This window comes from Lissotriton vulgaris, chromosome 1_1 (genome assembly GCF_964263255.1).
Source record: "Lissotriton vulgaris chromosome 1_1, aLisVul1.2, whole genome shotgun sequence".
NCBI lineage: Eukaryota > Metazoa > Chordata > Amphibia > Caudata > Salamandridae > Lissotriton > Lissotriton vulgaris.
The window spans coordinates 408,158,796-408,180,937 of record NC_141685.1 but is presented as its reverse complement, the minus strand read 5'-3'; the positions used below and the strand labels follow the sequence as shown (position 1 = coordinate 408,180,937).

Here is a 22,142-nt window from a genome sequence, read left to right as displayed (position 1 = left end):
GGACAGCTCGCACCTCCATCCTGGTCGCCGACAACGCCTCCTGGTCCGTGAGACTGCTGAGCCTAGCGTCGCCCACTCACCTGGTCGAGGTGACGGCCATCCGGTGCCCTCCTGGTACCCTCTGACTACTGGCTAGTAGTACGAACTTGGTCCCCTCTGCTTTCAGGTATCATCGATCTCTGATCCAGGCTTGGATCTCAACGAACTATCTCCACTGGTCGCCGGCCAGCAACTCCTTTCTTCCGGCTCCTGGCACGTCAGCGAAGACCCCCGACGCCTGTAAGACTTGTGCAGCCGCAGCCCTCGTGGCTAGGTAACCTCGGCATTTCGGTGCCCGCATAGCCTCCTTACTTAAGGGTCCTGAGTCCCTCGCTTCCGACTTGCCCTATCGGGTCCGCCCGAGACCACTAAACTTTCCGTGCCCTCGGGCACTTGTATTGATTGTGCACTTGAAGTATTTTCCTAAGAGTTTTGTTCTGTGCTTAGTACCCTGTCCTCATAAAGAGTACAGGGCTGTTGTGATTCTAATAAATACACTGTTTATTTTCATAACACTTGTGTGGTGTCCTTTCAGTTGGTGTTCAAGGGATATGTGATGGTATAACAGCTGGCTTAACACGCCCTCTAGAGTTTAGCCCGAAGACTGCTCGTATCCACGCTACTAGGATAGCTGGTCTAAGGTTGACTTACAACCAATCACCATAAGGGTCGTTTGGACCGATGCATAGTGGTCGCTAGAATAGTGAACACTGCATATCGGGCCAACTTCTCACAGTAGTAACCTACAAAGGTCTTCATTCTTGCCCACGTTTGAGCCACCAGACCAAATCGCAGCCTTATTAGGCATTTCCGTAGATATGGAGGAAGACTAAAGACCCTTTTGTAAGCCTTTACCTGGAATTTGTCCAGGGTACATACTAACTGACCCGGGTAAGCCTTATGACCATAAGTAATCATTGGCAACAAAGTGGCAGCCTGGACCCATCTTATGGGGCCAGTGGACGGGCTTTCCAGAGATATATTCAGGTTCCTCACACTGATGATGATTGGCTCTTCTTTTGTGACTTCATGTCTCAGTTGCTTTTTATGTTCACCGTTAGTGGTGAACCATGCACCCTGATAGTTGTAAGAGTCAGCATTTTCAATTTGCAGTGCACCCAGGCTCCACCTGTGAGATGAATTTTTGGGTGGGTGACCAAAGGTGAGAATGTTGGTCTTAGAACCATTTGCTGCCATTTTGTTAGCCATGTTGTATTTGTACAAAGCATTCAGAGCTCTCTGTAAGTCAATTCCAGATTGGTCGAGAAGGACGATATCGTCAGTATATTACATTATAGAAATCTTGGTTCTCCCGATCTACGGATGGATGAGGTTGGCGTGTTTCAGCGTTTCACCAATCTCGGCCATGTAAAGATTGAATAAGAGGAGCGCAGACACACAGCCCTGCTTGAGGCTGTTGTCAGTCGCAATCTTCCTCGAGACGGGCGTAGACGTTATCTTGACTCTAACCAGGTGGAGGTGTGCAGAGATGTAATTGCTAGGAGTATGGTATTCAGGATGCCCCTTTCTCTGAACTTTTTTAATGAAATGTTCCCGTCTACCCGATCGAAGAATGCAGAGTAGTCCACAAAACAGGCAAATAGTGGGAGTTGCTTCTTACTCTTTGCCATGTGAGACAGGTAGGAGAGGGCCACGATGTTGTCCAGAATTGAGGTGTTTGCCCTAAAAGCTGATTGTGTGAATGAGATTTTGTTGTTGGCTTCTGCCCAGCCTTAAGTTCTTTAAGTAGATGGACATGTAGGCCTTAGCTTCAACATCCAGAAGGGTGATGAGGCAGTAGTTTGACAGATCAGCCATGTCACCCTTCTTGTAAATGGGATTCAGGATAGGATCCCTCCAGTTGTCTGGAACCTGCATGTCAGTTGGCAAGTTAGGTAAAAGGGAAGCAGTATAGCAGTCCACACCTTGAAATCCCCTTTAAAGATCACTGCAGGTATTCCATTTGGGCCGGGTGACTCTGTGGCTCTGATCTTTTTCAGAGTTCTGGAAATGTCAGGTCCCGAAAGCGACGACTCCTGGTGCTAGATTCCAGGGCAGTTCATTTGAGGTGCCAATTTCTCATCAGGTGCATTTGTGGCATATAGGTTTTGGAGTGAGCAATCCACTTGATTTCGGAAATTGCGTTCACTCCTGGTGTTACGGGCATGTTTTCTTCTTTAGATACCTCCACAGATAAGCCTGTCCTGGTTTGCCCATCAGCGAATACACATGCAGCCATTCTGCCTCTGTCTGTTCGCACTTAAATGTCCAAACCATCCATGTGTGCTATTTTTGAAGGCTTGCAGTCTTTTTAGCAAATCTGCTTTGGTTGTGACTCTACTTTCCCGTTCAAAAGAGGGGGGTGTCCTCTCGCCCCGACCAATCGCACTGCTTAATTGCGCCAACATGGAGATCATATATTTCTCCTTCTCAAATTGTATATTCCTTATCTTCCGTCATTTTTAAGCCTCTTATTTTGTTTCAACTTTAAGCTTGAATCCACACTCGGAAAAATATACTTTCCCGTTGACAGATTTTTTTAAACCTACGTTGCCTCACTGTGCTTGCAGCAATGTGGAGATTGATTACTTTCCATGGGGATTTGGCCGCATTGAGGGTGAGATTAGCCACCAAGCACCGTGGGCCTCATTTATGACTTTTTGCCGCAGGGAAGCGCAGCAGGCCTTCCTGCTGCGCTTCCCTACGGCAAAAGAAAAGGGCAGAAATGCGCCGTATCTATAAGATACGACGCATTCCTGTCCTTTTCCCCTCCGCCGGCGCACAATGGGCTGCCTGCGCCAGCGCAGGCACCCTTGCACATTGGTGCAAGGGTGCCTGCGTTGCGGGGAAGATTATTTTTGTACAGGAAGGGAAACCTTTCTGTACAAAAATAATCACAAGAGGCTTTTCCTCTTTCTATGTGCGCTGCAGAATGCAGCACACATAGAAAAAGGAAATACGAGGAGAAATAAAGACATTTCTCCCTGTTGCGCCTCCCTTACGCCTCCCCTGGGGAGGGGTAAGCTTTTGGCACTGCTTCAGAGTTACGATTTCTCGTAAATCAGGGGCAGTGTCAAAAGCCCATGGATGTTGCTGGGAACGCCCCCAGCAACACCTATTGCACGCCCCTTTAACGCAGAACACTGCGTTAAAGGGACTGATATTTATCAGGCAGCAGTACGCCACAAAAACTGGCGTACTGCTGCCTGATAAATACCACGCAGGCTTCTGCGCCACGGAACTTCATGAAAAGTGAAGTTCCGATGGCGCAAGGGGCCTCATAAATGAAGCCCCCTATGTAGTTCGCTGACCCTTAAGTGCCAGTTACCCAAGAGAGTTACACCACTTAGTGTCTTGAGATGCACGCCTCTTATCAATTCCCAGACTTTCAGTTTTTGCAAATTCACTGGGCCTCATTTAATCCTTCTGATTAGATTGTGTCTTTCCTCACCCATAGATCCAGCAATCATCTTAAGTTTTTTGAGCGTGTTAGAACTGTCCTTGAAGATAGTGACAAGAGGAAGATGGTCACTGTCTCAACGTGACAAGCTGTTGAATCTAACTACAGCATTCAATATCCTAGTTGTGGTAATCACATAATCCAAGGTGTTTATTATCTTGAAGGATTTTTGGTATTTGAGCGATGGCGAGTTGTTTTCAATTATATGCTGGATGGAGCTCAGGCTATATTTACTTGGAAAAGAGGTGCTAACAAATTGTCTGTTTCATGTCCCAATGCCAGGTTTGTTAGGTCAGTGCCCAGGGATCGTGGGTTAAAATCGCCGCAAATGATGACTTCATGCATTGTATGTTCATGCAGAATGGATTTGAGTGAGTCATGGAACTTGGTTAGCCTTGTCAGGCATCATGTGCCAAAGCAGTTACAGTATAGATTGACAAGCAAGAGCTTCACCATCTGCCCATTTATTTGCAGGCCTTCCAGGGATGTCAATTGGAACATTTCATCATGGGGTTTGAAGGCACATACTTTCAGATCTAAGGCAAGTCTCATGTAAATTGAAAGTGCGCTAGAAGGACTCCCAAATACGTTAGTTTTTACAGCTGGCTGGAGGAGTTCACAGTAGTGATGGAGCAAGATTTTTTATGAAAGAAACTTGCTTGGATGCAATCCTCTCAATTAATGCGTAAAACTGTAACTAACATGTTCGTATATATTAATATTGCATTACACTCTTTATACGGAATCTAGCGGAAGCTTGCCTATGTGTATTACAAATAAGTAACCAGAGTGACTTAAAATGGCTGCCTAAAACGCGGGAATTTTCTGCACATGTATCTACTGCATCTACGTAGTATGACGTCCTTTGCATTGGTGGGAAAACTTTGCAGCTGCACAGTAGTTAATAAAATGGCCGCTTAAAACTCACATGTTAATGCACATGCTATGCTTAAACTAAACTTTGCATGTTTTTTTAAATTGCTAATGCGAAAAGATTAAATAAATTAATGGGATTAGAGTAGGAATAAGTGGTATACAGTACATTCATTTATTTTCTTATTCTATCATGTCTTTTTCTGACTTTATTATTAGTTCGTATTTGGGCCTGGAGGGTGATTGAAATCCTTATCCCACCTGACTTGGGCGCACCTGCGCATATCAACCCGTCTGGAACTATGATGAATCAGTTGAAACTCAGCCAAGGTCGCTTTAGCAAGAAGCACTTGGGAACATCACCTCTCGACCCGAAGAGGGGAAGAAAGAAGTCAAATTTTGTATACATTGTATTAGTTCTAATGTGAAATGCGGGTGGGAATAAAGCTTGGGAAAGGAAATTAAGGGGCGGAAATATTGAACAATGAACTAAAGCGAAGTATTGCATTAGTAGGGTGTGATGACCTCTCCGCATCTCCTTGCCCAATCAGAAGTAGGGGCTTTCACAATATTGAAACATTGTGGGGTGGTACAAACATGTAGAATAGTATAACTAAGGTAGGCTTAGTAAGTTAGATGTCACTGACTACACAGATCCGACGCAGACGTCACGACCCATCACCGACGCAGCTGATGGCAAATGCCACAGAGGTTAGAGACGCTGTCTGAGGAGAGAGAGAGAGAGAGAGAGAGAGAGAGAGAGAGAAAGAAAAGAAAAGAAACAGAGATTCTGCCAAAGAAGAATCCGATCATCTAGAAGGGGAACGCGAAAAAAACAATCGAGGAGGCACATCCAAGGAAGGGGAAGCATCGAAGAGAATAGTGCCAGAGAGGGGGTGCGATGCTGGCGTTGCATCAAGAAGAGGTCACCTATCCTGTCTTTAACCTCTCCTGATCCTTGGGTTCCAGTCTGACCCAGGGGTCCCTAGCTAACTCTGTGGCCAGGGGTTGGTCCTCACACCATTCTAGGTAAATATATTTCTGTGTAGTATGTCCTTGTACTGCTTTCTGTTTCTACCCTCTTCAGGTACTGTCATCATGAAGATTTAACCAAGTAAATGTATCCTATTCTTGATTCATTGCTAAAGATATCGGTGTATGACCAGTGTTGGTATTTGACTCACAAAATTATTGCGTAAAGAAAACTTTTATAACACTCTCGAGTCTGTGGTAATTGAAGAAAAGGTTTAAATGACATCTCTACCAATTCTACTAACAACCTGATCTATTGACCAGAGGAAAGTAAGACCCAAGGTGATAGGGTTGGTAAGAATTGGTAAAGGTCAAATTCATCATGAAGGAATAACAACATTTGACTCCAGCGGTAAACACTGGCTTATGTGTGAATGTTTTGTGCCCAGGTGAGTATGGTAGCTTATGAGCAACCCAAGCTGGTAAACACCACTGGATCAGTTGCCTGGGATTATGATAGAGCTGGTTGCCCCTGTCCTGGAAAAAGAGCAGGACAGGGGACCGAACAAGGGTCATTGCAGCTGTGGACTTTAGTAACTTTGCTAGGCCTGCCACGCTCCATGCTATGAGCTTATACAAGGGTTGCTTATGGGTTCAAACTGGGGAGAGTAGCTGCCAGGGCAAAGAGTAAATCCTTGTGTTGTTCAGAAGCGTTGTGGATAACCAACTCCAGTCGTTTCTTTGTTTCCGATTTCCAGTTTCCTCTAAAACAGTTCTCCTTAGTGACCGGCTTGGTTGTCATGGGCACATGACATCCTCAGGTTGTTATAGGTCATAGTTTCTGGCCCCACTGAGGATATTACGTAGCTGGGTCTGAGGCCTTGAATGAGCACCTTGTTCCTTCAGAGGGTGAGGGCATTTTTGGGTCAAAGTTTCCCTGAATCTCTATCCCCCCTTTGTCAAATGAAGTCTTGCAGGACAGGATCTCTACAACCAGTGCAGAGGATTTACTTAAGACATTTGTTGATTCGGCCTATTTGGGCTGTTTGTCATTGTTCTAAATTTGACTGCCAAGAGATCGTCTGTGAAAATTCTTGCAAGTTGCGGGATGGTTTGGAACAATCTCATCAGATTGGATCAGTTTAAGATAATGTGCTGGTCCTCAGAGTGATAGAGGGGTAAGAGGATCAATTTGTGCTGGTGATTGTTCAGATCTGTGTTCGTTGGTGGAGCTGTTGTTACTCGAATATCGTATCTCCTGGTTTCCCTTCCCCGTACTGATTTACACAAGTTTATGAAATAGTCATATTGTCCAGGTGTGGGGTTTATGGGGAATTGGGGGATCTTTGTGAGGTTAGCATTGGCTTTTGCCAGGAATCTATTGCTATTTGATTGAGCCTTGGCTGATCGAGAAACTGGGAAGTATCTTGGTGGTGTATTAGTATTGGCCTGTTTCCAGTGTCCTCTGATGCCAGGCCGGCAGGCATGCATGGTTCTTCTAGTTCATTTGTATTTCCTCAACTCTGTATCATCCTTGGGAGTGGAATTCCCTGGAAGATAGAGTACACATTGGCCTGGATTTCGGTTGCGGAATGTGCCTGTGCTTGGGGCGGCCTTTGTGTTACTAGTTGTTGTTCTTTGTTTTTGGCTTTGTTTTGGCCCTTTTTTCATCCCTTTCATAGATCTTTTTGATAGGGATATGCTCCATGGGTTAGCCGCCTCAGTTGGTTCTCTGAGAATGGCACTGGCAGTGGCAAATGCACTCCAAGGTCCTCCAGTGCTTACAGAGGTTGTGATGGATGAAGTATCCAGGCGAGCCATCTGGGTGGGTACCGTTAAATTTGCACTTAGTTGGTCATCATTGAATGTGCGGGTAGCGTCTGCTGGAGTGCCCATGTTGCACCACTGGGAAGCTATATTTTGAGTTGTGCTTCGTTGGCCTTCGGGGGGCGCAGTATCTATGGTCACTGAGTTGGCCTGGTTGCCCAATGGAGGGGCTGCATCTTGTCAGTAACTGGTAATAGTTTCCGAACTGGCCACCAGTGCCAATATAATATGATCTTATCAAAGATGTCATTAGAGATGTCACTGGTGGTATCAATGGTGAGATGTCATCAGTGGTGTTGTGTGAGGTCAGGAGCAGGGCACGGGGGTCTGATTTGCATAGCTAACTAGCACTGGCCAATTTCAGAGAGGTAGCATTGGTTTCCTAACCATAACTGAACATTAACTCTGGGGTTTTTTCCTCAGAGAATTTGTTTTTATTATCTCACGTTTCTGGGGCGGAAAAAATCAAAAGTTACCCTCAACAAAGTTTTTTTCCAATGAATACACACAGAGCTTTAGTACATTAAGGGTTCATGTGATCTGGACACGTATTTACACTGTAATTTAAGGACTAGGATAATTAAGGGTCGTGGCATACATTTACTCACAGTCTAAGGAGCAACAAGAGTACTAATGAGTGCTCGGGCTGAACTCCTCGAGTTCGCACTCCTGCTTCCTGGAGGGTGGACACCAAGCAAAGGTCAAGGGTTGGACTGACGAGTTACCAAGGGATTGCGCGTTCATTAAAATCCATTAAAAATCCATGACACATTCAAATAATTCAGAAAGTTAAGCAAACATATTTATAAACTTTTAAAAGATAAAGTAAAACCCGTCCCTTCCTTAGCAGAGCGTTTTCCTGGGTTTTCCCATCCTGAAGAAAAATTGAAAGTTCAAAGTTGTACAGTTGAGTGAGGAAAAATAAAGGTGATTACAAATAACGTGTGTGCAGAAAGGCTGCCGACAAGCGACCACTTGCCCTCACAAAACCTTCCTTGACTGCCTCGTCGTCCTTGTGCACAGCGCCGGGGAGGGGTGTGTCTGCTGCCTCAGTAACCTGACGCCGAAGTGAAAGGGGGGGTAGAAACCTGAGCTGCTGGGACCAGGAAAGCCCCGGTTAAGCCTTAACGAGCTCGCATCGTCCGATGGCTCTAGAGTGGCGTGATCCTCGGCAGGCGTGACCCGCCCACGCCCCAATGTTTATTAAAACACGTGAATGTGACACAAGTTGTACACCTTCTCTCGCCCTCTTCCTCTCGCTTACCCATTCTTTGAGCCCGTAGACCCAGTGCCCCGCTTCACGTCGCCCAATAACTAGACCCCTTCGCAGCCCCGTCCAGCGCTGTGAGTTCCTCGGCGAGCGCCTCTGCTGGGCTCCAACCTCACCCCGGCCAACACGCACCGATTATCCGACCCGTGCTCCCTTTGATACGACCGGTCAGTCTCCTCGCCGCCTGGGCTCAGTGACCATGGCCTCCCTGCGGCCGCTCGTGCTAGCCCTGTGTGCCCTTCTGCTCGCCCCCTACCCCGGCCGGGCACAGGAGGGGGCGACAGAGGACGAAGAGGAGCAGTACGAGATGGTCCTGTCCTTCACCATGGACGACGAAAGCCAGGCTGAGGGGGGCAAGGAAGCCGAGCCCGCGGGCTTCTTCTGGACAAACAAGGCGAGTAACAAACACCCCATCCTTTCTGTACTCTCTCTAGAGTCAGGTAGCCCGAATCTCCCTGAGCTCCAGGGATGCTTTCTTAAGAGGTACCCACTCGCTCCAATATGGACCAACGCCGTCTTTATAGGTACTAACTAAATACCACTTCTCCAAAGACACCTGCTTATACGACGACTGAAATCGTCAAACCACCCGCGCTTTAAATGGGCAGGCACCCTGCGGTACGGAGTACCTGCACTTTTTAATTTGAAAGGGGATAGTACCTTCCCTTCAGTACTGCTGCAGTACATTTAAAAGGAGAGTACCTGCACGTCTCAGTAGTGCTACGATACATGTAATGGAGTTTCTGCACTTCTCAGCGCTGCTGCAATCCATGTAATGGGAAAGTACCTTCCCTTCTCAGTACTGCTGCATTACATTTAATGGGAGAGTACATGCACTTCTCAGACCGGCTGCAATGCATTTAATGGGAGTTTACCTGCACTTCTCAGCACGGCTGCAATACATTTAATGGGGGAATACTTGTACGTCTCAGCACTGCTGCAAGACATTTCATGGGAGAGATCTGCCCTTCTCAGTACAGCTGCAATACATTTAATGGGACAGTACATGCACTTCTCAGCACTGCTGAAACACATTTAACGGGAGAGTATTTGCACTTCTCAGCACTGCTGCAATGTATTTAATGGGAGAGTACCTGCACTTCTCAGCACTGCTACAATTCATTTTATGGGAGAGTGCTGGCACTTCTTTCATTTGAAAGGGAGAGTATCTGCCCTTTTCAGCACTGCTGCAATACATTTAATAGGAGAGTACCTGCACGTCTCAGCACTGTTACAATACATTTAATGGGAGAGCACCTGCACTTCTCAGCACTGCTACAATACATTTAATGGGGGACTACCTGCACTTCTTTAATTTGAAAGGGAGAGTATCTGCCCTTCTTAGTACAGCTGCAATACTTTTAATGGGCGAGTATAGGCACTTCTCAGCACTGCTAAAGTGCATTTAATGGGAGATTACCCGCATTGCTAATAACTGCTGCTATACATTTAATGGGAGAGTACATGCACTTCTTTAATTTAAAAGGGAGAGTATCTGCCCTTTTCAGTACAGCTGCAGTACATTTAATGGGAGAGTGCCTGCACTTCTCGGCACTGCTGCAATACATTTAATGGGCATCCATCCACATTTTTAAGGTCTGAAAGTCGTTTTTCTTTATTTTCGTGGACATAGGATATACTTAGCATGGTATCAAAAAGAGTTGTTTATTAACCTCTTCGGTAAATACCGGAGGTTATTAAATCCGATTGGTGAAGTGCCGAAAAAGACCTTCAGACCTTAAAAATTGGGATGGACGCTCAGTTCAAAAACTCTAAAGCAAACAATTGCCTGATATTATCTTAAGCCCTGATGAAGTTCCGGGAGCAAATGGAACAAAACATGTTGGCTTGCCTTCCCATTTGCTTTAATCATTGCACAACAGGCCTGAACATGTGCAGTCTCGAGGTTCTAGTTGTAGTGATCAGAGGCAAACGTATACACATACATGTATGTGTTAACATCTAGTAGGTGTCCTATTTGTCTGCCTCACAATACTCAAAACAAACTGAGTGAACATAGGTGCACAAGCTAGAGAGTTAATGCCTTCCCCAGATGTTCTGTATGACGTATGTTAGCCATGTGGCACCATATTTTGGATACTGTTTCAGGCCTCCTCTTTCCTTACACATTCTTTTGTTCTGATATTTGAGTATATATTGTTAAAAAGAAATGAACATAGATTACAACTGCAACAATGCATTTGTTTATCTGATTCATAGGACTCGGAAAATGGTGCCCCTGGTGACATTAAGCCACAAGGTCACCTTGCCCATGGTCTCCACCAGCACATGGGTGCTTCCCTCGCCAACAGCCAAATTACAGATCAGCATCCATTAATAGGAATGAAGAAGCAATCATATACAGAATACCTAAAATTATTGCTTAAGGCTCCTGTACATTATGGGCAGTTGAAATCACCTGCCTGCACCCACACTTTACCCGAGTGATATCACTTATTTTCTGTCCACACCGGGGCAATGTCCATATTTGCCTTCCTTTGATTTCTTTAGTCATTGGACAGTGTTTTATGGGATGTAGTAACACCAGACGCTGCAGCTCATTTACAGGGTTCAATTAAAAATGGGTTGAGCATTGTACATTACTCTGGTAGTGCAACGGATAGCTGTGTGTGTGCGCGTGCGCATGCACCTTATTGCCCTTCTCGGTGCACCATTGTGTGCCTGTGTGTTCTTTAAGTAAGCAGCATGTTGGAATACTCATCCTTCCCCACCTTACTTTGGTCAGCTCCTGATGCCTCTGTAGCTGCCCTTCCTACCTGGAAGATGTCCCTTCAGAGGGATTTGACCGACCCTGCAGAAACTGGAGATGATTTCTGCTCTTGGAAAGCTACTGACTCTAGACAAAAAAGTGTTGCTATTAACCTTGTTTAAACACTTCTTTAGTGCCAGAAGCCCTGGGTATTATGGACCAATCACTACATTTCTCTTCCTTTTCTATGTAATGGATAAATATGGTGTGGTGACCACAGAACCGTGGTGATTCTAAATGCCTGGCTTGTACCCAGTCTTGCATCCTGCCATATTGGGGCAGGGGTAGAGCTCTATGCATTCTCGGATGACCCCTTTCAGACTGTTGGTATAGGCGGGAAAGCCGTAATATAGCCTTATAACCCGACGTAGAGGGCTATACCGGCTATTAAAGGCCCTTGGTGAAGGCCTTTAACAAGGGAGAGGGACTTTATGAAGGGCTATAAGGCTATTAGAACATTCTGCCACTAGAGGGCAGAATGTTCTAACAAAAAAGAACAAAGCCTTATGGGAGCGTGAGGGGATTGGAATCCCCTCAGGCTCCCTGAAGCCTTTGTTCACAACCACAGCTGTGAACAAAGAAACATTGAAATGTTGTAGCTCCAGGCTTATTCCAGCCATTATAAGCCCAGAGCACTCCATTGTTTTCAATGGAGCTCCCACCATTCCAATGTTCTAATAGTATTTATGGACTTTTACACTTTATTTGACATTGTTGAACAACCCACATTGTTGCTATGTCTGAAGAAATTCAGTCAGTGACTGCCCTTCGTTGATTTTAAACCTTTCTCTGTGAAACTGGGCCTCTCAGTTGTCTTCCGATGCTATTGCAACCTACAGAGTCAGCCAGGAGTCTTCATTGCCAGATAATAAATGTAGATGCTAATTTACCTCCTCGTAGCTGGAAAGATGCTGAACGGGAGGAAGTCCTTCTGGTCCATGCGAACATGAAGGTCGATTACTGCCCACTACGCCCCATAGGGGGAAGCCAAAAGCATGAGAAACCTCGAGGTGCAGCAATAAAATCCCGCGCACTCACAACTATGGCCTCGAACAAAGCACGTGCTGGAGCCAGAGGCCAATCGCCCAAGGGCTTGCCAACTGCCAGAGGTCCTGCAAAGCGGAAGTTGTGGTTAGTGTAGCCAACCCCAGCGCCGTGGCAGTTTCATAGAGCAGTGAATGAGAGCGAGTACTTACAAGGCCCCATAGCGAGTTGTTTTTTGTAAAGGGATTCCGAGTCTGCTGATGTGAATTCATTTGAGTTGCGGTATTGAGTCTGGCAGGTAGTGGTAGAAATGAAGAGTTTACCATTAACAGCAATGCTTAGTAAGTAAGTAAGTAAGTAAGTAAGTAAGTAAGTTTATTGCTTGATTAATTAAAATCTTAGCAGTACACACATCAATAAGAAATGTATAAAAGGATACATATATGTGTCGTTATTTCATATTATCTTAAAAAAAAAAAAAAAAACAGCGTGATGGATATGCATTAAAATCTACCAATTTTCTGGTTAAAATTACATACAGTTTGATTGTGATGAAGGTATAAAATTTAAAAAAGAAGTAAGGGTAAGTCCCCGTCTGAGGGTGACGCCAGTATCCACAGTTCTAGTAGTCTATTGTTTGGTCGTGGACGACTGCCTCAGGATAGGAACGTGGTGGGAGTCAAAGAGAGTTGCCGGGATAAAAGAGCTTGGGTGCGCGCAACTGTGCTCAGGCTGCGGCGAGGAGCTTTGTTTGGGCAGTTTTCATGTAGCGGACGAAGCTGCAGGTTAATTTAACGTTGGCCCCGCTGAAGCACGCCTTCACTGCCTGTCTGCACGTCCGGATATGCATTTCATTTATATGCGGTTTTAGCAGTTCTCTCCTCTCCCGGTCTAGGAACTTACATATGCATAAGAGATGCAGCATATCTTCTTTGGTTTCGCCACATAGTCTGCATTGTGTAGATGTGAATATACGTTTCCAGGGAGGCAAATGTGGTTTGACAGGAAGGATGCCCATCCTCAGGGCCAAGAAGCCTTCTTTTAAAGGCCCGGAAAAGCTGGTCTTGAAGTACGGTTGTGGTGAGCATTTTGGATAGCTTTGTATCACGAACCAGCTATGGGCCCTCTTATTCAGACATTCTTTATCATTTGCGGTGGAGACGAGCTTTGTTGACTTATTCACCAGGTCTGTTACGGTCTTGAATGGGAGTCCTGACTCCCATATATTCTCCAGAGCTAACAAGCTGATCCCTGATTGGAGGTAGTCTTTGGCCATTGAGGCATGTTTCCTTGAGATTTCCTTCCATAGGAATGAGTTCAGCGAGCCCGCCTCTGCACTCTTTATTTTATACCAGCTCTTTACATACGCGGCCTTCCTGCTTATTCTCTGGTTTACTATTCCAAATTCGAGGCGTAGTTGGGCTGGGGAGGTGTATTTAGGAAGCTTGAAGATTATTCTTAAAGCTTTAGCAACCGTTTTATTGAGGGTTTCTTCGTCCGACCCTCGCAAGGCCTCGCTGCCGTATGTGAGCGTGGGCAGCAGCTTTGCACGAAGCACTTCAAGCAGTGGGAGCAGGTTTGGTCCTGCTATTTTGCTTTTAAGATTTTTCAGGGTGATTGCTAAGATGGTTCCTCGTCTCTGAATCACCTCTTTTTGTTGGTCATATGTCCCATTCTTATCAAAGATAATTCCTAGATATTTGTAGTCGTGGACGACTTCAAGTTCTCTCTCACCTAGCTGCCATTTCAGTCGCTTTTTTGGGTTGCGCTGGTTTAGCACCATTATTTTTGACTTTTCTAGGTTGATATCTAGCCCGTTTTTTGAGGCGTGGTTGTTTGTAGTATGGAGCAGGTGTTGTAAGCCGACTGGGGTTTGGCTGAGTAAAATCAGGTCGTCGGCGTACAGTAAATTTGAGAGAGGGAGGCCTCCCAGGTTTGGTGCATGATGGTTACAGTTATCTAGGTCAGTTGAAAGATCAGCCACGAAGAGGTTAAATAGAGTAGGAGCCAAAACGCACCCCTGCTTTAAGCCTCTGGAGGTTGGGATCCGCCTGGATACGATTGTACCACTCCCCAGTTTTATTTGGACCCATGTGTCGGAATGTAGTAGGATGAGTTGATTCAGAAGGGGGGGAGGGATCCCCCATCGTACTAGCTTTGACCATAGCTTTCCTCGATCTATGCTGTCAAAGGCAGCTTTGTAATCGATGAAACAGACAAATAATGGTTTTCTTGCTGCTTTTGTCGAATCGGCTAAAAGGGAAAAAGCCAGGATGTTTGTGGTGGTCCCCAGGTTTTCCTGGAAGCCTGTTTGGTTAATTGGAATTAAGGCCTTTTCCCTTGCCCATTCCCGGAGGTCGGCTAGAATAAGTCCTGCGTAGTACTTGGCCTCGATGTCAATGAGCGCGATGAGCCTATAGTTTTTTGGTTCACTTTTACATCCTTTTTTATAGATAGGCGAGAGGATTGAGCCTTTCCAGGATTCTGGGATTGTTCCTGTTGTAGTAATGTTGCCAAAGAGCTTTTGTAATGAGCCAGACCAATACTTTTGATCTTGTTTGTATAACAATGGGGGCAAGCCGTTTGGCCCGGGGGCACCATCTCGGTGGCTGTGCTGTATTCTGTCCTCGATCGTTTTTAGGGAGGAACTAGGTGGTAGATTATTCCTATAATGGGTGGGCCGAGATAGATCGGCATAGAGCTCAGCAAGTTGCTTTGGGGGCCTACATTAAAGTAGTGTTGCAGATAGGTTGTCCAAACGTCCTCCGTTATGTAGGAGTTGATCTTGGGTGCCGATGGATTTTCGATGCTCTTGACCGTTTGCCAGAATCTGGCACTGTTATTCATTTTGGCATTGTGAGGAGTTGGCCCGATATGCAACGTTCGCTATTCTAGCGACCGCTATGTATCGTTCCAACGACCCTTATGGTGTTTGGTTGTAAGTCAACCTATAGACCAGCTATCCTAGTAGCGTGGATACGAGCAGTCTAAGGCTAAAGACTCGAGAGGGCGTGTTAAGCCAGCTGTTTACCACACATGTACCCCTTGAACACCCAGTGAAAGGACACCACACGAGTGTTATGAAAATAAACAGTATATTTATTAAGAATCACAACAGCCCTGTACTCTTTATGAGGACAGGGTACTAAGCACAACCAAATCTCTTTAGCAAATACTTCAAGTGCACAATTAAAACAAGTGTCCGGGGACACGGAGAGGTTAAGGTCTCGGGCGGACCCGATAAGGCAAGTCGGAAGCGAGGGACTCGGGACCCTAGAGTAAGGAGGCTATGCAGGCACCGAAATGCCGAGTTACCTAGCCACGAGGGCTGCGGCTGCACAAGTCTTACAGGCGTCGGGGTCTTCGCTGACGAGCCAGGAGCCGGAAGAAAGGAGTTGCTGGCCGGCGACCAGTGCTGAATAGTTCGTAGAGATCCAAGCCTGGATCGGAGATTGATGAAACCTGAAAGCAGAGGGGACCAAGTTCGTACTACTAGCCAGTAGTCAGAGGGTACCAGGAAGGCACCGGTTGGCCGTCACCTCGACCAGGTGAGTGGGCGACGCTAGGCTCTGCAGTCTCTCGGACCAGGAGGCGTTGTCGGCGACCACGGTGGAGGTGCGAGCTGTCCCACGACGGATGTCGCTGTCGGCGTCTTGAGTGGACCAGGAGGGTCCGGGGTGCTTCTCGAAAAGATGGAAGCAAGGGCCAGTCTGGAGCAACCAGACCGGTCAGTGATGATTCTCGGATGTCGTCACAGAAGGGCACAAGCCAGCGGCTAGTGACCAGACAACGTGCTGAGCAGCGAGCAGAAGGGCCCCACGCAGATCGTGGAGATGCTGGGAGACTGCACTTCGGTGCTGGAGCGGCTCAGGGTCGGGGCTTCTCGGACCCCAGAGCACTCACCAGAGAGTTACCTCGATGGTCGTGCTGGTTTTTAAGAGCGTGCAGGGTCTGATGATGGCCGGTCCCTCGAGGTCTCGTCGCACCCACAGATCACAGCTGAGCTGATGACGTGGGTAGAGGTCAGAGGTGCCAGGGAAGCCGGTTCTCGTCGAGCTGGGCCGTCGGATTCCTTGAGGAAGGACTTACAGCAAACCGCAGAGTTCTTAGATGGTGCCCGCTGATGCAGGGTGACTACTCCTTAGCCACAAGGGAGAAATCTTGAGAAGAGTCTTGAAGTCCTTTCGTAGAAAGTATTCTTGATTCAAAGATGATCTAATTTGGAAGGGTCCCCGCTCCGGCCTTTATCCTAAAGAAAGGGGTGGGTACATGACTAGGTCCTGCCCTAAGGGTGGGACCAGGAAGGGGGGTAGTTACACCCCTCTCCCCCGCCGGACTTTCCCCAGGCCAGGGCTGTCGCCCCTGGAACTGGTTCTAACCGGCAGATGCGTAGTGAGCACCGGGGTGCCACTCCGCAGTCACCTTCTCGCAAAAGCCCTACCTACCCAGAATACACAAACCCTGTCTGGGACGGTGCGAACAGCGCCCTCGACAGGAAACCCTTTGTCCAAGTGCTCCTCGCTGGAAGGACTCCCAGCAGCAGGAGGTCAGACTTGTGTCTGTGGTGGCAGCATCCATTTTGTGGAGCTGAGGCTTCAGTTAACTTTAACCGGGGTTCACAGTTACGTACATGTCGTGTCCCTCTAGAAGGGCGGAATGCTAACCTCGTCGCCAGGGTTGGTGAGAGGGCCGCATCCCGATTCGTATGACACCTTACTCGACATGCCTTGATAACGCGATACCGGAGTTACCGATATGGCACGCGTTATCATGGAACAGCTATTGGGCCTTGATCCCGCAAGCTGCAGCCGGCTCGGCTCAGGCCTGAACCTAACTCACACGAGCCCACGCACTCTGCCTTCAGGATTGTTAAGGCCTGCCATAGGAGTGACTGATAGGAACTCGGGTGTCCATTGTATGGTTAGATATAGGGCTACTATACCTAAAGCGAAGGGTGTTTACACGACTTCGCCCCAGCTGTCATGCAGCCAGTTGTGTCAAATTTAGGCGGCCAGCCAGGGGTGGCATAATACATGCTGCAGCTCCTGGCGGCCCTGGGTACACCTATGCCCTGCGTTACGGGGTCTGATAAGGTGGCCCAGTACCAATTGGAAATGCACCTAGGGTACATGGAATCCATTTTAAAGAGAGAGCAGTAGGCCTGGGGTCCTGATTGGCAGGGTCCCAGGTCGACTATGTCCAAAACCAGCTAAAACACAGGGCAAAAAGTTGGGGGCAACCATAGTCAGGATGTACCTTCCTACACAACCCCCCCCCAAACGAAAGGAGATAAGGCTATCCTTGTCCAGGTAAGCCTCTATTACCTAAGTGGCCATATAAGGAAGGACCAGCTCTGGCTTGGTTTCCCCCTGTGTCATGGTCCACTAGGCAACCCCTCACCCTAAGGGTATCTGAGGGTCTCCACCATAGGGAATCTCTGTCTCTGGTGTGTCTTGGGAAAGAAGAAGGCTGATGCTGGGATGGAGTACTGAAGTGAGGCTCCTCTACCTTTGGGCTCAACTTCCTCCAATCACCATCCATCATGCGTGCCTTCCTTTCTTTAGCTGAGATGCACTGAGCTCTCAGGGTCAGCCTCTGGCTACCGAAAGCTGGAGGCTGAGTCCCTCTGTTTGGCTTACTGGAGGGACAGGTCAGGTCTGGGGTTTTTAGGCCCCATGTTTGGCTGTGCCCAACAGTGTCCAGCTGGGGGAGTTCCCTAACTATTTTTAAGGGGGATCCCTCAGGAGTCTGTTCTATTTTCACCTGGCTAGGTTTACCAGCTTCAGTGATCCTAATCTGTTGATTAAGGGGTTCTTTTGGACAGGGGGCCCTTTTGGGTCCACCACTGGCCTCCCTGTCCTCTTCAGCCCTGGGCTGACTGAGGCAGGGTAGAGAGGTGCAGGTTACCTGCTCCAGACTGGGTCCCACCTGGGAAGGGTCCACTGCCATCAGGGGCTCTGCCAGGCTAGGCCTGACTACCTCTGGGGCAGTTCCTTCAACAGGGGTAGAGTCAGTTCCCTGAGGAGGCTGGCTCTCACCTAGTGTCTGGGAGGGGGAAGACTCTTCTTCCTCCTCAATGCTCTCTGTTTGAGTGGAGTGATCCATGGTTTCAGGCTTCACAACCTCACTATCGGTTTGAGTAGAGGCTGAGACCATTACATCCTTGCCAACCTTTTCAGGAGGGCACTCAGTTTGTGTTTGGGCTGTGACTGTCACAGCCCTCCTATCCTGTCCGGTAAAGTCTGTCTGAGCCTGGGCAGTGGCTACCACTGCTCTTCCAACCTTTTCAGGGAGGAATGGTGCTTGGACTGGGGCTGTAGCTATTACTGCCCCACTAACCTGTCTGGATAGGCCTATCATTCTGGAATGAGTTTCTTGCTCCACCTCAGCCCATGCTGAGAGTTCCAGGTCATTCCCCAGTAAGCAATCTACAGGTAGGTTATCTGTCACTGCCACTCTCATAGGCCCTGTGACATTACCCCAGCTGAGCTTGACCACTGCCATGGGATGCCTTCTCTTCATTCCATGAATGTCCGTCACCTGATAAGTAAAACCAGGGGTCAGTTGAGCAGAGGGGACCAGATGGTCACTCACCATGGTGAGGCTGGCCCCGGTGTCTCTGAATGCCTCAACTTTCCGACCATTCAATAAAACTTCTTGTCTATACTTTCCCAAAATGTGGGGTCCAGTAGTGAAGTTGGCAAACCCCATGCCAGTCTCACAGACAAGAGTGTGGTCAGGGAACCTGGCTAGGCCATAGTCCTCCTGACTGCCCAAAGTAATGCCCACCACATTCTTGGGGGCACTCCCACCACCTGGGGGATTACCACTAGTGGTAACAGGAGGTCTGGGAGTGTTACTTGGGGGTATGTTTTCCTTATTGCTATTTTTAGGGCACTTGGCATCACTTTTGTAATGGCCCACCTGTTTACAGGAATGGCAATAAGGTTTCTTCTGTTCTGAAGGAGTGTTCTGGGACCCACCACCCTTGTTGGAGTTTTGGGGCCCTTGGGAAGTCTTCTCTGTGGATTTATCCCCACCCTTCTCTTGAGGCTTGGTCGATTCCTTTTTCTGGTCACCACCCTGGTTTTTGGGCCTAACCCTGGTTCTGACCCATTTGTCTGCCCTCTTACCCAATTCCTGTGGAGAGGTCAACTCAGAGTCTACCAGGTGCTGATGTAGTAGCTGGTTCTGACAATTATTTAAGATTTGCTCCCTCATAATTAGATTATACAATCCTTTAAAATCAGTAACCTTACTACCCAGTAGCCAGCCTTCAAAAGCCTTAGTGGCACAATCGACAAAATCAGACCAATCTTGAGACTGCGTTTTCGGGGTATCCCTGAACAGCACCCTGTACTGCTCAGTGGTTAGGCCGAACCCTTCAACGAGTGTATTTTTCAAGATTTGGTAATTGTTAGCATCCTCCACCCTTGTGGTGAGGAGCTTGTCTCTTCCTTTACCTTCAAAGGAGAGCCACAAGATAGCTGCCCACTGACTCTGGGGAACACCCTGCACAGTGCAGGCCCTCTCCAAAGCAGTAATCCATTTGTGGATGTCGTCCCCTTGTTTAAAGGGGGGCACTATCTTACCAAGGTGTTTCGTATCGAAACTCTTTTCCCTATTACTAGGTACATTGCTGCCACCAGTGGGGACTGCCCCACTTAACTGTTGCTCTCTAGCAAAGGCAAGCCTCTCTTTGGCCAGGGCAAGTTCTTCCCTTTCGATCCTCAGACTAGCTGCCCTTTCCTTAGCTTCGTACACTCTCCGCTGAGGGGACGTCATCCCTCTTTGTGAAGAGTTGTGAGAGCCATTGGTTTGAAGGGATCTGCCAGAGTCTCTTGACAGAGATCTGGCTCGTCCATTCCCAATGTTAAGCTGACCTGATAGTGGCCCCAGGGGTCCCCCAGTACCGCTATCATGTTTGCTTAAGTTGGACCTGCTTAGTCTGACGACTTCTACCTGTCCCTTATCTGCCTCGTCCCCAGAGAGATCCTCATCCTCATCCTCCTCCACATCCTCGTTCTCGGTTGCGAGGTGAATGAGGTCAGGATCGTCCCGGGTTCCCTCGAGGGGAGGCATGTCTCCTTCTGGATTAGAAGAGCTACGAAGTTTCTCAGCTCTTCTGGCATCATAAGTCTCCAAGAGACCAATCAGAAAGGACGTTGTGGGGTTAGACCCCTGCTGAATCTTCCGGGAGTGACATAATCGTCTTAACTCCTTGAAGCTCAGCACAGTATATCCTGAAGGGATGACCTGTGGAGGGTCAACTGACACAAGGGGAGACTCAGAGTTTCCTCCTTGGCCCGACATACTGTTTCTAGTGTGGTGTAAGTGATGCACCTACCTACACTATGTGTTTTCCTACTGTACCCTTGCTAAGAGTTGTAGCCAAGGTGTGCTAAGCCTTGAGGAGCTACAACAGCTGGTTCAGTAGAACTCAGAGTATTCTAAGCTTTAGTTATATGTACTAACAGTACTTGTGCGATCTTTCAACAAGATATTCTTAGGATACGTGTGGTAAAACAACAGCAAGCTCAAATCCCAACCGCTGCTCACCAATGTGAGGAGTTGGCCCGATATGCAACGTTCGCTATTCTAGCGACCGCTATGTATCGTTCCAACGACCCTTATGGTGTTTGGTTGTAAGTCAACCTATAGACCAGCTATCCTAGTAGCGTGGATACGAGCAGTCTAAGGCTAAAGACTCGAGAGGGCGTGTTAAGCCAGCTGTTTACCACACATGTACCCCTTGAACACCCAGTGAAAGGACACCACACGAGTGTTATGAAAATAAACAGTATATTTATTAAGAATCACAACAGCCCTGTACTCTTTATGAGGACAGGGTACTAAGCACAACCAAATCTCTTTAGCAAATACTTCAAGTGCACAATTAAAACAAGTGTCCGGGGACACGGAGAGGTTAAGGTCTCGGGCGGACCCGATAAGGCAAGTCGGAAGCGAGGGACTCGGGACCCTAGAGTAAGGAGGCTATGCAGGCACCAAAATGCCGAGTTACCTAGCCACGAGGGCTGCGGCTGCACAAGTCTTACAGGCGTCGGGGTCTTCGCTGACGAGCCAGGAGCCGGAAGAAAGGAGTTGCTGGCCGGCGACCAGTGCTGAATAGTTCGTAGAGATCCAAGCCTGGATCGGAGATTGATGAAACCTGAAAGCAGAGGGGACCAAGTTCGTACTACTAGCCAGTAGTCAGAGGGTACCAGGAAGGCACCGGTTGGCCGTCACCTCGACCAGGTGAGTGGGCGACGCTAGGCTCTGCAGTCTCTCGGACCAGGAGGCGTTGTCGGCGACCACGGTGGAGGTGCGAGCTGTCCCACGACGGATGTCGCTGTCGGCGTCTTGAGTGGACCAGGAGGGTCCGGGGTGCTTCTCGAAAAGATGGAAGCAAGGGCCAGTCTGGAGCAACCAGACCGGTCAGTGATGATTCTCGGATGTCGTCACAGAAGGGCACAAGCCAGCGGCTAGTGACCAGACAACGTGCTGAGCAGCGAGCAGAAGGGCCCCACGCAGATCGTGGAGATGCTGGGAGACTGCACTTCGGTGCTGGAGCGGCTCAGGGTCGGGGCTTCTCGGACCCCAGAGCACTCACCAGAGAGTTACCTCGATGGTCGTGCTGGTTTTTAAGAGCGTGCAGGTTCTGATGATGGCCGGTCCCTCGAGGTCTCGTCGCACCCACAGATCACAGCTGAGCTGATGACGTGGGTAGAGGTCAGAGGTGCCAGGGAAGCCGGTTCTCGTCGAGCTGGGCCGTCGGATTCCTTGAGGAAGGACTTACAGCAAACCGCAGAGTTCTTAGATGGTGCCCGCTGATGCAGGGTGACTACTCCTTAGCCACAAGGGAGAAATCTTGAGAAGAGTCTTGAAGTCCTTTCGTAGAAAGTATTCTTGATTCAAAGATGATCTAATTTGGAAGGGTCCCCGCTCCG

At 48.0% G+C, this 22,142-nt stretch overlaps 1 protein-coding gene across 1 annotated transcript in view; it reads left to right on the top strand.

Moving 5' to 3' along the window:
• Positions 1-8,377: 8,377 nt before the first annotated feature.
• The window catches only part of PCSK9 (proprotein convertase subtilisin/kexin type 9), a 131,455-nt gene continuing 117,690 nt past the window's right edge, over positions 8,378-22,142 (top strand). Inside the window, exon 1 of the mRNA XM_086952693.1 lies at positions 8,378-8,835. Coding sequence (XP_086808819.1) covers positions 8,641-8,835 — 195 coding nt within the window. The 5' untranslated portion in view covers positions 8,378-8,640. The remainder of the gene's footprint in view (positions 8,836-22,142) is intronic.